This window comes from Populus trichocarpa, chromosome 1, assembly GCF_000002775.5.
Source record: "Populus trichocarpa isolate Nisqually-1 chromosome 1, P.trichocarpa_v4.1, whole genome shotgun sequence".
NCBI classification, from domain to species: domain Eukaryota; kingdom Viridiplantae; phylum Streptophyta; class Magnoliopsida; order Malpighiales; family Salicaceae; genus Populus; species Populus trichocarpa.
Window position 1 is genome coordinate 14323465 of NC_037285.2, and position 14981 is coordinate 14338445.

Genomic DNA, 14981 nt, shown 5'->3' on the forward strand with positions numbered 1-14981 from the left:
ATTAAAAATATTAAATTAATAATAATAAAAAAACCCAGCAACTCTGTCGACAGCATCCTCGGGACAATGGGTGGATGGGATATCAGAAAGGGTTGAGGACCACTAAATTGAAAATTGTTCAAATAATTAATTCAAACAATGAAGAGTTGAAAACTATGCAAATAATTATATTCAACATTGAAGATAATCACATTGAATACTGTGCAAACTGGTTTTAAATCACATTGAATACTGTGCAAACTGGTTTTAAATCACATTGAATACTGTGCAAACTGAACCACTGCGGATTTGGCATCATCCTCAAGAAAGAAAAGCTACAGGACGTCTTTTTTCCATAATTTTTTTTTAATTTAACGTGAGTGTTCGGCTAACTTGCACGTACCTTGATTAATCCTACTGGTTCTAAAGTTAACGACCATGTAAGCCTCCAGTGGCCATCATATGAGCAACCACAAGGCTCGAACCTGAGACCACAGAGAGAGCAAACCTCTTGATCCCAAGTTTTTACCACTGGACCACCACCTAGACGGTTCAGAATCTTGATATATAATATATGGACATGCCGAAGCACATACATATTTAATTCAATATATTAATTTGTTTTCTGAATCTAATTACCAACGCCTTCAATATCTATGTCGAAAAAAAGATCTTTATTTTCCTGGGATGAAAGTTCTAAGTTCCGATGATGATGGTGGGGAATTTGTCGATCAAGGGTTATATATAGGCTTATTTTTAAGATCATGGTATTAATTATCCATGAGATAATATTTATACACAAAAATATGTTACAATATCATATATCTATAATAATATATATATTTACAATATTTATATTATTTTTTATAATATAAAATACATAACTGTGGTACCATAATATTATATTTTAAACCGATCATATTCCAAACTACAACTATAATTAAAAGAAGAAAAACGAGTTTGTTTTGAAGGAAAAATCATCATATCACATCTCTCACTCACTCACACATATAATTATATAAATAATGTAAATAATTGAAAGTATTTTTTCAAATATAATAAAAGTTATAAAGCCTCAAAAATATTTTTACGTAAATCAGTATATTTTTTTTAATCTATAAAACTCCAAATCAAAACTTTTCAAATGTATGTATAGTATTTTGTTCTTCAATTATATATATATATATTTTAAAAAAAAATATAAGAAAGTTTTGATAATTATCCCAAAAAAACGCATTGTCTTGTCAGTGGGCATTATTCATAATTTGTAGTGTGTTTACATTTTAGATAGTTTGACTTATTGTTTAAAAAAGTAATCTGGTATTAACGTCATTTTAAAAATAATTTTCAAGAATTGACAGAAGTAAGTATTTGTATCCTGTTCTCATAATGCAGCCTCGTGTTTTCGGTTTGGTTTTGGTCTCCGAATCAGCTTTCCACGCTTCGTGAACTCCTTTCCATCAAAAAGTTGGGCAGGCCTCGCAACCACTGGACCTAGAGCAACATGAATTATTTATATTTGTTAAAGATTCCGTTAATTTTTGTGTTTATTTTTTAAAAAAATTAAATTTTTTTATATTTTTAATTGTTTTAATATGCTGATGTTAAAAATAAATTCTACAAATTATTTCAATATATTTTAAAATAAAAAATATTTTGATCCAATAACAAACTCCTTCAAAGAAAATCTTTATATTGTGCTTCAATCATATATGTTAATGTAATATTTTATATCAAAATAATTATATTAATATATGTTTTGATTTTTTATCCAAGTTGATCTGGATTGATCTAGTAAACATGTAACCTGATTAACTCCCTGATCGAGTTTTATAACTAAAAACTCAATGTAACAAAGGACGGAGTTGGAACCTCAAACCCTTTTAGTCCATTTTACAGAGCAAGTGTGAACATAAACTCGGAGGAGTGGTTGAAATGACTGGTGTTCGGAAAGAAAATGAAAGGAACTTTCCCCAACAACCATATATTTTTAAAAATCAAAATACTCACTTTCATGTCACGCCTCACACTGATTTCCTCACTTCGACGAAAGATACTCTCAATCGGAGATTATTCAGCCATCGGCCGCCTGCGTTGAATCAAGTCGATTTCAAAACATTTTCTTATTCTAAAGTTAATAGTAAATGCTCGAGTCTTCTTCCCTTTTTGAGAGAAGCTTCATTTTCTTCGCTTTTGTTTACTTTTAAAAAATCAATATTTAGATTTTAAAATCAAATATGAGTAATGAACTTAATAGAGATATTCAAGTAGTATATATAATCAACAAGAATATTAGTAACTTCAATAGGTTGGTCTGATGATTAATAAAGATAATTTATTTTCTTATTTTTTTTATTTAAATTTTAGAGTTAACATCTTAAATTATTATTGATCGGTGAAGGAAGGTGCCGGATTTCGATATCAAGGTCCATCGGCTAGGCCAAACAATAAAATGCAAATTTCCCAAAAAGCATCTACTTGTCAAACTAGTACGACTGGCTTTCAGTTAAATTAAGGATCCACCATCCTCTCATGTAAATTGTAATGGTAAGAATCAATAAGATTTTTATTTTTATTTATTTTTTATGATTTTGGATAGATTTAATATATTAATGTTAAAAATAAATTTTAAAAAATAAAAAATATATATTATATAAATATATTTTTAAATAAAAAATAACTATCACTGCAATTACAAGCAAAGCAAAGCTGGGTAGCCATGCATGTAAGAAGTTTCAAAGGAAACTTTAAGCCGTGTTTATTTTAAAAATTAGAAACAGTTTTTATTTATTATTTATTCTAAAAGGATTTCTTGATGGAAAATAAAGAGATTTTTTTATTAAATATAATTTTTAATTAAAGAAAGGATTATTTTGGTTTACATTGAGAATAATAAAAAGAAAATGGGCATTGATCCAAGTAAAATCCTCATTTCTTTTATAAAGAAGAATTTCAAAACTAACCTTTTTTAGTTTTTTTAATAGAGAATTTCGAGAAATAGATAACATATTTTTGAAAAAGGATTTTAATTTTCAATTAATGATAATGAAGATACATATGTTTTGTTCCAAACAAATGACAGAAAATTAGAAAAAAAAAATCAGTAGTAAATACCTACAGTCATTTTGATTCAAGGAGCATCCCGAGCAAGAAGAAGCTGACTGAAAATGCCTCTTGGCTGAGAGTGAAAAACCACAAAAATTAACTGTCGAAATGCCTCCGTAACGAAGCTTGTGGGGTCAACAGTTGCTTGAAAATGGGCCCACATGATTTTCTACCATTGGCTTACCAACTCTAAGCTTGTCGTACTGGGCAATAGGGACAGCAGCAGTGCCAAGTTGCCAACTAACCAGTCAACAAGAAAAAACTCAGAATCTCAGAAGACACATGCTCTGCTTTTCTCTGCTATAAATAACTGTAACCCCCTGCTACTTGTATCACCGCCAAATCTTTCTTTACATCCACCACAAGCAAGCCCCAAACAAGCAAAATGGAGACTTGGGTGTCCTATGCCTTTGCATGGCTCGCCACTGTATCCCTTATCCTGCTAGCCAGCCGTCTCCGCCGCCGCAAACTCAAACTTCCACCTGGCCCAAAACCCTGGCCAATAATTGGAAACCTCAATCTCATAGGCGAACTCCCACACCGTTCCCTCCATGCCCTCTCCCAAAAATATGGCCCCATTATGCAAGTCCAGTTTGGATCATTCCCAGTTGTTGTTGGCTCTTCCGTTGAAATGGCAAAAACCATCCTCAAAACCCATGATGTTATCTTCTCTGGCCGCCCCAAAACAGCTGCAGGCAAATACACCACCTATAATTACTCAGATATTACATGGTCTCCGTATGGACCTTATTGGCGTCAAGCGCGTAAAATGTGCTTAATGGAACTTTTTAGTGCTAAGCGCCTTGAGTCATACGAGTACATTCGTGTAGAGGAGTTGAAAGCACTCCTTAAAACTCTTCACAAATCAAGTGGCAGGCCTATTAATCTAAAAGATCACCTTACAGATGTGAGTCTTAATGTAATTAGCCGCATGGTGTTAGGAAAAAAGTACACTGTTAAGAGTTCTGAAAATGAGAAGGAGATAGTGACACCAGAGGAGTTCAAGGAAATGCTTGATGAGTTGTTCTTGCTTAATGGGGTGTTGGATATCGGGGACTCAATCCCTTGGATTGCTTTCTTGGATTTGCAAGGGTACATTAAGAGAATGAAGGTTTTGTCCAAGAAGTTTGACAAGTTTATGGAGCATGTGTTGGATGAGCACGAAAGTAGGAGAAAGACAGAAGACGAGAATTGGGAGCCCAAGGATATGGTCGACGTCCTTTTGCAGCTTGCTTCTGATCCTAATCTTGAGGTCAAGCTTGAAAGACATGGTGTCAAGGCATTTTCACAGGTACAGCGTTTGTTTTCTAACTGTTGGTCTTTAATTACGTTGATTGACCCTACAATGCTTAGGTTAGTACAACGAAGAGGGAAAAATTCCTCACTTGCACTAGTATCTATCTATCTTTGGTCACTTTCTTGATGATAACGATGGACCACAGCAATTTTAACAACCATTAACAATATAAAATTCATTAATTCTCAGGACTTGATTGCTGGTGGAACTGAGAGCTCTGCAGTGACCGTGGAATGGGCAATCTCAGAAATCTTGAGAAAGCCAGAGGTTTTTGAGAAAGCATCCGAAGAGCTAGATAGGGTAATTGGAAGAGAAAGATGGGTGGAAGAGAAAGACATGGTTAATTTGCCATATATATATGCCATTGCCAAGGAGGTTATGCGTTTGCACCCTGTGGCACCAATGTTAGTCCCTAGAGAAGCACGAGAGGATATCAACGTTAATGGTTACGACATTAAAAAAGGCTCTCGTGTCCTTGTTAATGTATGGACCATAGGAAGAGATCCCAAGGTCTGGGACAAGCCTGATGAATTTTGCCCTGAGAGATTCATTGGTAATTCTATTGATGTTAGAGGTCACGATTATGAGCTACTGCCATTTGGAGCTGGAAGGAGGATGTGTCCTGGATATCCTTTAGGACTAAAGGTGATTCAAGCAACTTTGTCAAATCTTCTTCATGGATTTAAATGGAGATTACCTGATGGCGTGAGGAAGGAGGAGTTGAGCATGGAGGAAATCTTTGGGCTCTCCACACCGAAGAAATACCCCCTTGTTGCTGTCGCCGAGCCTCGTCTTCCAGCTCATGTTTACCCCAAGTAACTTGTTTCCAGGATATCCACTTCAAATAATTGATGCTGGGGTTTCAATAATTTCTTTTTGTAATGCTGTGATCATAGTACTGTGCTAGCTTTGGTGGCACTTTTATGGTGAAAGGTGTATTCTATTAGTACTTGCAATCCCTATCAATAATGTGTTTCCGTTGCTTATAATATTAATACACAATACTTTAATTTCCTCCTCTTACTTTCATTTCGAAGGCTAGAAATGGATTTGTGTTCGATGGGAAATAGATTTTTCCACCAGGAACTGTACATCACATGAGGAAACAGAGCAGGCAGAAAGGTAGACACAGAGAAGCTCCAAGAATATGCCTAAAATTTGTTTGACAACGCACGGAGCATTGGGAGATAAACTCCGATCGATAAACCCCTTTCGTTTTTTCGTTTCAAAATCATTTTTAAAAGGAATTGAAAATTCAATTTGATCTCGAAGAGCATAGCTGAGAGACACACTACCATAAACATAAACATAAACAAATCGAGCGGTCAAAAGAGAGAGTGGTCGAGTAAGAATTCAAGCGACAAGCAAGTCGAAGAAGAATGCATGTGGAAATCTCGAGGAAGAATCAAACAAGGAGAGACATATAATAACATGGACTCAACAGGCGTTTTAGCATATATCTGATTGATTTATTGGAGTGCAGGAGGTTGGCTGGTATACTTCAGCAGCAGATTAGCCAACATGGGGCTGAAAAGCGAGACACTAATCCTCTTTTTTTCTTTTAATTACTCTTCATCGGTTCTAATTAAACTGAGAGGTTTTAATTGTGTGTTAATGCAGCTGGCCATCATTTCTTCTAAATTCAAGCATATACAAACACCACAGCACAGCGTAGAAGAAGGCTAGGGTGTTATTAACAATTAACAAAATGAAAAAAGTATAGTTTTGTAGAGAACTTGATGATTACGATTAAATTATTTATATGATGATCACATGCTATGAAATAATTAAGTTTTAATTGCATTATATTAAAATTAAAAACATAAGCACCGTATTAAAATCACAAATATAGAAATATTGTTTTTTCTTTCGTATCTATGGCTAATGGTACGAGGTACAAAGTTCATACGTTTTTTTGTATCCAATAATTTGTTCTTATATATTTTTAATTACATCTAATCAATCCTTGAAATTCTTTGCGTCTCTAATATATAATTTAGGTCTTCAAAACTAATGGAAATACATCACGTGACTTGCATTTAATAAAATTTAGATTTTTTATATCCAGAAGTACTCTCGTTAAAAGATTTAGAGTAAGATTTGAGATTCTAATTAGGTTTCAATAAATTGAGATTTAATAAGTTGTACATGTGGCAAGCTTTGAGAAAAAAACAAAACAATTCTTGGAATTTTAATTTTTTTTAATAATGAGTATTTTGGATACATAAAATATAAACTTTATCATGAGCAAATCATGTGATGTAGATTTTAAAAATAGATTAAATGTAATAAAATATGCAAAGATAGATATAAGACCACATCTATAATACTAGGAATCTTGTAGTCATTGCTCCTAAACCCAGGTTGTCTTCGTAGTGAGATATTTAAGATGATAATTTAATACAAATTTAATAGATACCCAAACCTGAATATATAAATATTTTTTAGATTATTATTTTATTTTATGGGTAATGAGTAAGATATAAATATTTTAAAACCCATTTAAAATTCACCTAAACCAAATATATATTTGTAAAATTATAGATATATTTGTATAACATTTAGGTTTTTTTTTATATATATACAATATGATTCACACACTCTTGGAATACACACACAAACACCACTTATTGGGGGCATTACCTCTTATTTTGACTACCACTTGTTGGTTTCTCGTTTTCTTAAAAGTTAGTAATACATGATATATTGTATTTATCCAGGCAAGAAATTGTTAGGTGAAGATATGGTTGGAATTTGGAAATTGGTTTATTTATGCATAAAAATCCGAGCCCTAATGTACATGATCATCCTATTTAATTAATTAAAAATTGAATCAATTTTCAAGAACAATGTAGTCGATTCCCTTTTAGCGTTGTGTTCACATGAGTAGCTTTCGCCACTTAATGACAAGAAAATGTGCCAATTACGTCGAGCCAAGGTGCTAGTTGATTTTCAGCTTTGTTTTATCAGCTAAAACTAAATTCTTATATATATATATATATATATATATATATATATAATTTTAAAGGCACGTACCTACATTAATATGATACATTCAGAAAATTTTCATGATTTTTATGTGCATTTATGCCAAAGCTTGGACCCAAAAAAGGAAGTAAACTTCTTTAACTATTTATGAAAAGTAGTGTTAGTGTAATGAGAAAGAAATTGGAAATTCTCTACTTCTTTAACGTGGAATTGAAAGAATAATTTATTCATGAAAATTTAAATGTGATAGTCCATATTCGAGATTTGATATTAGCGGAAATATTTTTAATGCATTGTTATTTATTTATTTTGTTTCAAGGGAAGAAACAATGGTGTGTCATTTAGTAAATCAATAAGTTAACATCTTAGATATTTTTGGAATCAATTATCTATTGTGATTGAATTTAATTATAATATTTTATTTAAATTTAATTATAATATTTTATTTAAATTTACTTCATAAATAAAATAAATTTATATATTTGAATTTGATAAAATTTAAATAATATTTTTTTATATTACCCTCATTATCTTTGTCTTATTTCTTCAAATGTTTCTAAAAAAATAGGCAAATGAGTATTTAAAAAAAGTTAGTATTAAGTTTTTTTTTTCATTTTAGAATTTTAAATCAAATGATTAACCTTGATTTATTTTTATAGTATTTTCAGAAATTAAAATTTAATTCTTGACCCTAAAAAACATTTAAACTGTTTAAAAAATGAAAATCCACGGATCCAACTTCTTGTCAATCGTTTAATCCATATGGGAGAATTTAAGGTTGGGCTCACAATATAGCCCTTGATATGTGGGCTTTTAGCCTTTTTCAGCAAAATCTGCTCTTCCAGAAGTTTAATTTGCAAATAGAAGCTGAGCTCAGATCGGCCCTAGGCTTGTATTTCAGCCCAGCACTTCCATCACTGGACTTCTATATCACTTTTCTCTCTTTCTTCAACCTCCTCCTTCCATTGAACAACAAATGCCACCACACTCACCGTCGTCATCAAGCAAGCATTAAATTTAACGGTGGCTCTGTGTCACTATTAAATCATGGAGTTTCTCTTATTAAGCTCTTTTCACCGATAATTAACATGGCTTAAAAATGACAAAAAAAAAAAGATATGCTCATGTAGTAAGTGATAATGAAGTTTTCCTAGAAAAGAAATGTTCAAGAACATATAATAAAAAATATTGCCTAAATAAAATTAACCTGATAATTAATGGTGTTAAAGAATCTAAAGAATCGTGAGGAGTGTGATCATAAATTAATAAAAACGAGATCATAGAAGGTAGCCTCTTGATTAGGATATGTATTGTTATAACCCAGTTTTTTTATTCCTCTCAAATATCAAGAGAGAGAGAGAGAGAAATTAATTCAAAAAAGTAAAAAAAAATATTTCAAAAAATATATATAGATATAAATAAACATAATAAAAAATATGAATTTCAATCAATAAAGAAATATATAAAAGAAAAAAGAAAAAAATACAAATTGAAAAAAGAAAGATAAAAAAATGCAATTAGAAATGAAATTGAGAGAAAAGAGTTGAAATTGGCTAGGTAATTGAAAATTGGAAAGATAAAGATTGAATTGGAAAAGATGTAGATATTGAGGGACCATTTTAATGCAATTAGGGATGAAATTGAATGAAATAAAGAGAAATGGGTTGAAATTGGCCAAAAATGAAGGAAATAAAGGTCCAAGGACTAAAATAGAAAAGCAACAAACTTGGAGGACTTATTTTTTTTTTAAAAAAAGTTCCCTCTTATTTCAAAACACAACAAATAAAAAATAAAAAAAATAACGGTTAATCTTTAGGTTATGTGTGTGATCCATTCTAATTATTATTATTAATGACATTTTATAGTATCTTTAGATTTGTTTTATTGAAATTTTTTAATAGTATTAAAAGTGATATCATTAAAATTTAATTTTCTTCTTTGGCTCCGTTTGTCTACGCGGCTACGGCTGCGGTTGAAATAAAACGCAGCAAATATCTGTTTGGTTACAGAAAAAAACGTTGTTGACTGTTCATAACTCAGAAATCACGAAGCAGCATCCGGCTGCTTTTGTTTGAACAGTAAACAATAGCCAACATATTTACGCACTGCATGCTAATTAATTAGCATGCCAGTGTAACTTGCATACACTGTATACTGTATGCATGTTACACTGTTCATGCTAATTAATTAGCATGAACAATGTAACATGCATACAGTTCCGGTTGGACCGGTTCCGGTTCAAAACTTAAAATACATTGAACCAGGTCCAACTCAGTAAAATAAAAATTATTTTTAATTTTTTAATTGTTTTTTATTCGAAAAACTAGTGTTTAATATTATTTAATGACAATACATAAATTAGACAGAGATCGCTTGATAAAGTAGCATTTGCAGAATTTGATTGCAATCCCAATTTCGTTCTTGATTATATTTTACCTGATGTTATTGCGCGCTTAAAAAACCAAAAAAACTGTAGTCCTTGTCGGATGTATTTCATACGTGATGGAATTGTAGATATTTTAATGGAACAATAAAAAATATTTTATATAAAATATTATTTATTTCATGATGTAATAACAAAAGTTAAATTTACAATATTTAAATTAAAAACTATCAATATTAATATATATTTTTTAAAATTATTTTATAACCTCAATTTTAAAAACATTATTAACCAAACACATTAAACTATTTTTTTTCAACCTCAATTTTAACCACAGTTTTAACCAAACATCTATTTTTTCAAACCAACCTCAATTAAAAGTACTTTTTATAAAATAATTTTTTTTCAAATTACAATCACAACAGCTACCGCAATAACAAACATTCGCTTTCTCTTTCTTGAAATTGTGGCATCCTATTTTAGCAATTTTCTTAAAATATTGTTATTTACAACGCGATTTTTTTGAAAACCACGATTCTCACGCAGCTTTTACACGAGCTTTTTCCAAACCATGTATGAAAGGAAAAGGTACCCAACGTGATTTCCATTGCAGAGCAGACAGCACGGGGTGGTAGACTGCTAGTTCAATTATCGTTTGTTTTGTTAAGAAAAAAGAAAAAAGTAGCTTCGGTAAAGGAAGCTGCTTAGATACTGTTCATGGTGTCAAATCAAAACTGTCTTCTATGTGAACATGCCAGCAAATCAACTGTCTGTTTGCCACGTGACGCACGATTGCCTAATTTCAATTATTACACGAGCTTGATTCGCTGAAAAGAGAGGAATTACATGGACATAATCACAGATTACCGTCGTGCAGCGGCCCCTGCCTGTATTTTTGCGTTACGTTTTAAAAAAGTGTATTTGAAAAAAATTTAATTTTTTTAATTTTTTTATTTTAAATTAATATTTTTAAATTATTTAGATATGATGATATTACAAATAATTTTAAAAAGTAAAAAATTTTGTTTTAATACATTTCCGAATAAAAAACAATACAAACATGACATTGGATAGAAAAGACTAGCTATTTCACTCCACGGGTCAATTATTTTTTTATATAAAAATTATATATACAAGTGTTTCTAATATTTATTTATTTGTAAATAATTATAAGTATAAATTAAAAAATTTATATATACATGTAATCAAATAAATAGAAAATAATATGTGTAAGAAACTGAGAAATAAAATCATTAATAATAAATAAAGACTAAAATGAAAAAATTAATAGACATGTATAAATCAAGATATTTAACCTTGCAACACGAGTTTTTAAGACCTAAATGCATACAAATTAACTAAAAAATAATCGTCATTTAAAAGAGACTATATAAACAAAATAAAAAGAAAAGAGGTACTAATTTAAATATAAATAAAAAATAATATTTTAAAAAAAAACATATAAAAATAATTAGATAAAAGAAAAATGAAAAGACCAAATATTCTTGGGCCTCACAATCAAGGTCAACCCGCCTGACTATTTAGACGGTGTTAGGGATTGTAATGAGAGTTATTTTTCAAAGTGTTTTTTACTTTGAAATACATAAAAATAATATTTTTTTATTTTTTTAAATTTATTTTTGATATCAGCACATCAAAAAAATTAAAAACATAAAAAAATTATTTGAAGTAAAAAGAAAAATTTATTTTTTTTCAAAAGCATGATTGAACTGCAAAAACAAACATTGTCTTAGTAAGGATCCGCGCACTTGGGCCTTTATTTTTTTTTTATTACAAATGGCGTGGAAGGCATGTCTTCCACCCTATTTTATTGAAAAAAATAAATAAATCAAATGACGTGTTGTTTTATTTTGCTCAAATTCTGACCACTAAGGTGGTTAGAAAATCAGGGTCGAAGGTTTTTTTGACCCAAAAACATAATTTTCAACCCAAAATACCTATAAAACACCCTAGAAACCTTGTTAAATAAATCAATGGCCTCAAAAAACCAAAATCAACCTAAAACCAAAAAACTTTTGAGCTCAAATTTTTTTTTATGCATTTTGAAGGTAAAAAAATCTAAGTTGAACTCCCCTTATTATATGGAACCATTTGACATAAAGATCGATCTTTTTGGTGGTTAGAATTAGTGTCAATGACATCTTTCTTTTTTTATTGTTGAAAACCAATGACTTTATCTCTCCTTTCTCAAATCAGAAACTAACAAAAATAAAAAGAAGTTTTGGACCAAAATTGTTTTTTACTGAAAGTTTAAAACTTTGAGGGACTCAATTGTTATAATTAGTAAAGAATGAGAACTCAGTTGAAGATTTTAAAAAATTTTAAAACACCACTCATCTTCTTCTAGAGTTCTATTTTAGTACTTTTGCTTTCAATTTCACCTTTACTTAACAATTTTAGCCAGTTTAAACTTTAATTAGGCCTTTAAAAGGCAAAATTAAAATAAAAAAAATGGAAAAAAAAAACTCATGGGCACTATAAATCCATGGTGCCCATGAGTAGTCCACAGTATGTGAGGAACAATATTTCCTTGTGCTTTTTAAAAGTATTTATAATAATAATAATAACAACAACAAAACTGCGTGCTAAACTGTTAGCAAAAATAACAATTTCTTAAGGTTTTGATGAGTTTGTGGAGTTCCAGCTAGTTTAATTTGTAAAGTCACTTGGCTTTCTTCTGAAAACTTCAAATCCTGAGAGGTTTAATTGAAAGAATTATGGAGTGAACACCCACTGATAATCAAACCATTGAGAACAAGTTTCAATCACCTGCACTTTAATGACATTAGATTACTTAGTAATGTGTTTATTGTTTATGGTAATTGTTAATAACCAAGACTGTAAATTAATTACTATGAAACTATGTCTCGTTACATAATCATCGATTAGGAAGAGATGATATTGGCACATAATCTTTATGTCTATTCGCTTATCCTTTTTGCATATTTTGTTCAGTTTTTGGCTTGAGACTTGCTTTGTGCCATATATGCAGCGAGGAAGAAGCAAAGAAATCTATGTCCTCTGTTTCCACCATGTACCACTAAGCTTTTGGCTGCGAAGTCCCAGAATATTTGACTTACAAGAAAAAATGTAACTTTTCTCTATTTCCCTCTATTTGTTTTACTTGTAACATGCTTCATTTCACAAATTTCAGTGTGTTCTCTCTTTTTTGGCTTACAGCCGGATTGCAAAATGTGGTGGAAACCAGGCCAAATAACCGGTGTCGCTTTTGTCAAAAGATGAGGCACCATCATTGCTGAGGAAGCTCAACTGCGTTCACTTGAGTTATGGCTGCTGCTACAAGTTGAATCATTTTCTATCTGGGGAAACCACGTATTCTAACAAATGTGCAGTTGTTTACAGAACGGTTTTCTGTTTGAATATTTTCCTCTTCCATTTCTGGCTGCAAATTTGCTGTAACTTTGAATGTTAGAAAATACTCTACTGATGTAGCAGTAGCTCCAATTATTTTGAATGACTGTGTTTTTCTACATGATAAATGAGGCAGTGGAATTCCAATCTGATCTTTCAAACATTATATCAATCCTATATATAATGTTTGAAAGATCAAATTAGAATATGAATACAAGGTTTTGTCAAAATCCGAAATTTAGAACTGTCTGCTGGCAAGGCAATTCGAGTTGAGCACATTGATTCGTTGTTTTACAGATGGTTTGATGGCCCTCCTTCTGGAACCAAACTAGAGAGATTCTACCTGTGTTTAAAGTCTTCCAACACCAATATGCTTCCCTGAAGGTCAAAGTATATAGCTGTCCTAGTGGTGAACTACCCGCCGTCTGTCGCCGCATTTTGTCATACCACGTTCACTTCAATTTTTTGCATCCATTGGAAGTGTGTTCTGTGATCTTAGTTTTTAGTTTTATCAGTAACTAAATTAAACCTAAAAGATTTGGTGATTTTACTAGAAGACTGTTCTGTTCTTCTCAGTCCTTCAAGTTTTTTTTTTTTTAATTTTATCTTTGCACACTACAATGTTTTGGATTTTGATCTGAGAATTTGTTTCAATTACTTTGCCATGAGATTCTTAGGGTATCAAAAAAAGTCTCCATGTTCGATTCATCAATTTTACGAAAACAAATTTGATCCTATTGATTGAAAAATATTGACGATTCAATGGCCCAAATTGAAATTACATGTGAAACCAAGGGCTTTGTTACCTTTTCATCTTACTTTATTTTTCACCTTGAGATTTTGTCAAACTTTTCTTGTTTCTATTTAGTTTGAAAATTATTCTTTTTAGTTCAAAATTTCATTTATTTTATATATTAATCATTGAGTTTAAGGCCTCGTTTGTTTGGCAGAAAGTAATTTTCTGAAAACTATTTTCTAAATTTTCTTATATTTGTTTGCTATTAGAAAAATTGATAAATAAAAAACATTATCTTGTCAAAAGAAAATTTAGCTTGGGCCCCGTTTGTTTGCTGGAAAGTAGTTTTCTTTTGGAAAGTGAATTCCGGAAAAGTGAATTATTTTCCGATGTTTGGTAGTGTAATGAAAAATAAGTTAGAAAACAATTTCCAGTGTTTGGTTATGTCATGGAAAATGAGCTGGAAAATAAATTTTTAATGTTTTATTTTTTTCAAGTTTATTAAAATAATGAGGAACAAATCTTACAAATTAAAAAGTTGAATGAGAATGAAATTGAAAAAAAATATAATTTCATAAATTATCTCAAATAAAATAAATAATAATCAAAATAATAGAAATCAAATCTAAAAAATAAAAAATTTAAAAGATGAAGAAATTAAAATAATAATAATTAACATTTCATAAATTATTTCAAATAAAATAAATAACAATCAAAAGAATGAGGACCAAATTTGATAGATAAAAAATTTCAATTAAAAAATGATAAGGGAAAAGCAAATAACAATTATAAAAATGAGGACCAAAATTAATATAAAAATTAAATTCTAAGGGATGAAATTGAAAAACAAATATTCAAAACAATATATATATATATATATATATATATATATATAGCAATCAAAAGTTTGAGGACCAAATTTGATATAATCAGCAAATAATATGACATTTCTAATTTTTTACAACTTCCGGAAAGTGTTTTCCACCCAAAATAAAAGGAAAACACTTTCCTGGAAACCAAGCCAAATTTTTCTTTGACTGGAAAGTGTTTTTCATTTACCGGAAAATATTTTCTGTTGACCAACTTTTCTAATAGCAAAC

The 14981-nt window shown here is 30.3% G+C and overlaps 1 protein-coding gene across 1 annotated transcript; it reads left to right on the plus strand.

Annotated features, from left to right (window-relative positions):
• The first annotated feature begins 3403 nt into the window (after positions 1-3403).
• Positions 3404-5404, plus strand: LOC18094719 (trimethyltridecatetraene synthase). The gene is made up of 2 exons (XM_006369073.3): positions 3404-4375; positions 4571-5404. The coding sequence occupies exons 1-2, from the start codon at positions 3470-3472 to the stop codon at positions 5198-5200; spliced, it is 1536 nt and encodes a 511-aa protein (XP_006369135.1). The 5' UTR covers positions 3404-3469; the 3' UTR covers positions 5201-5404.
• Positions 5405-14981: the final 9577 nt, after the last annotated feature.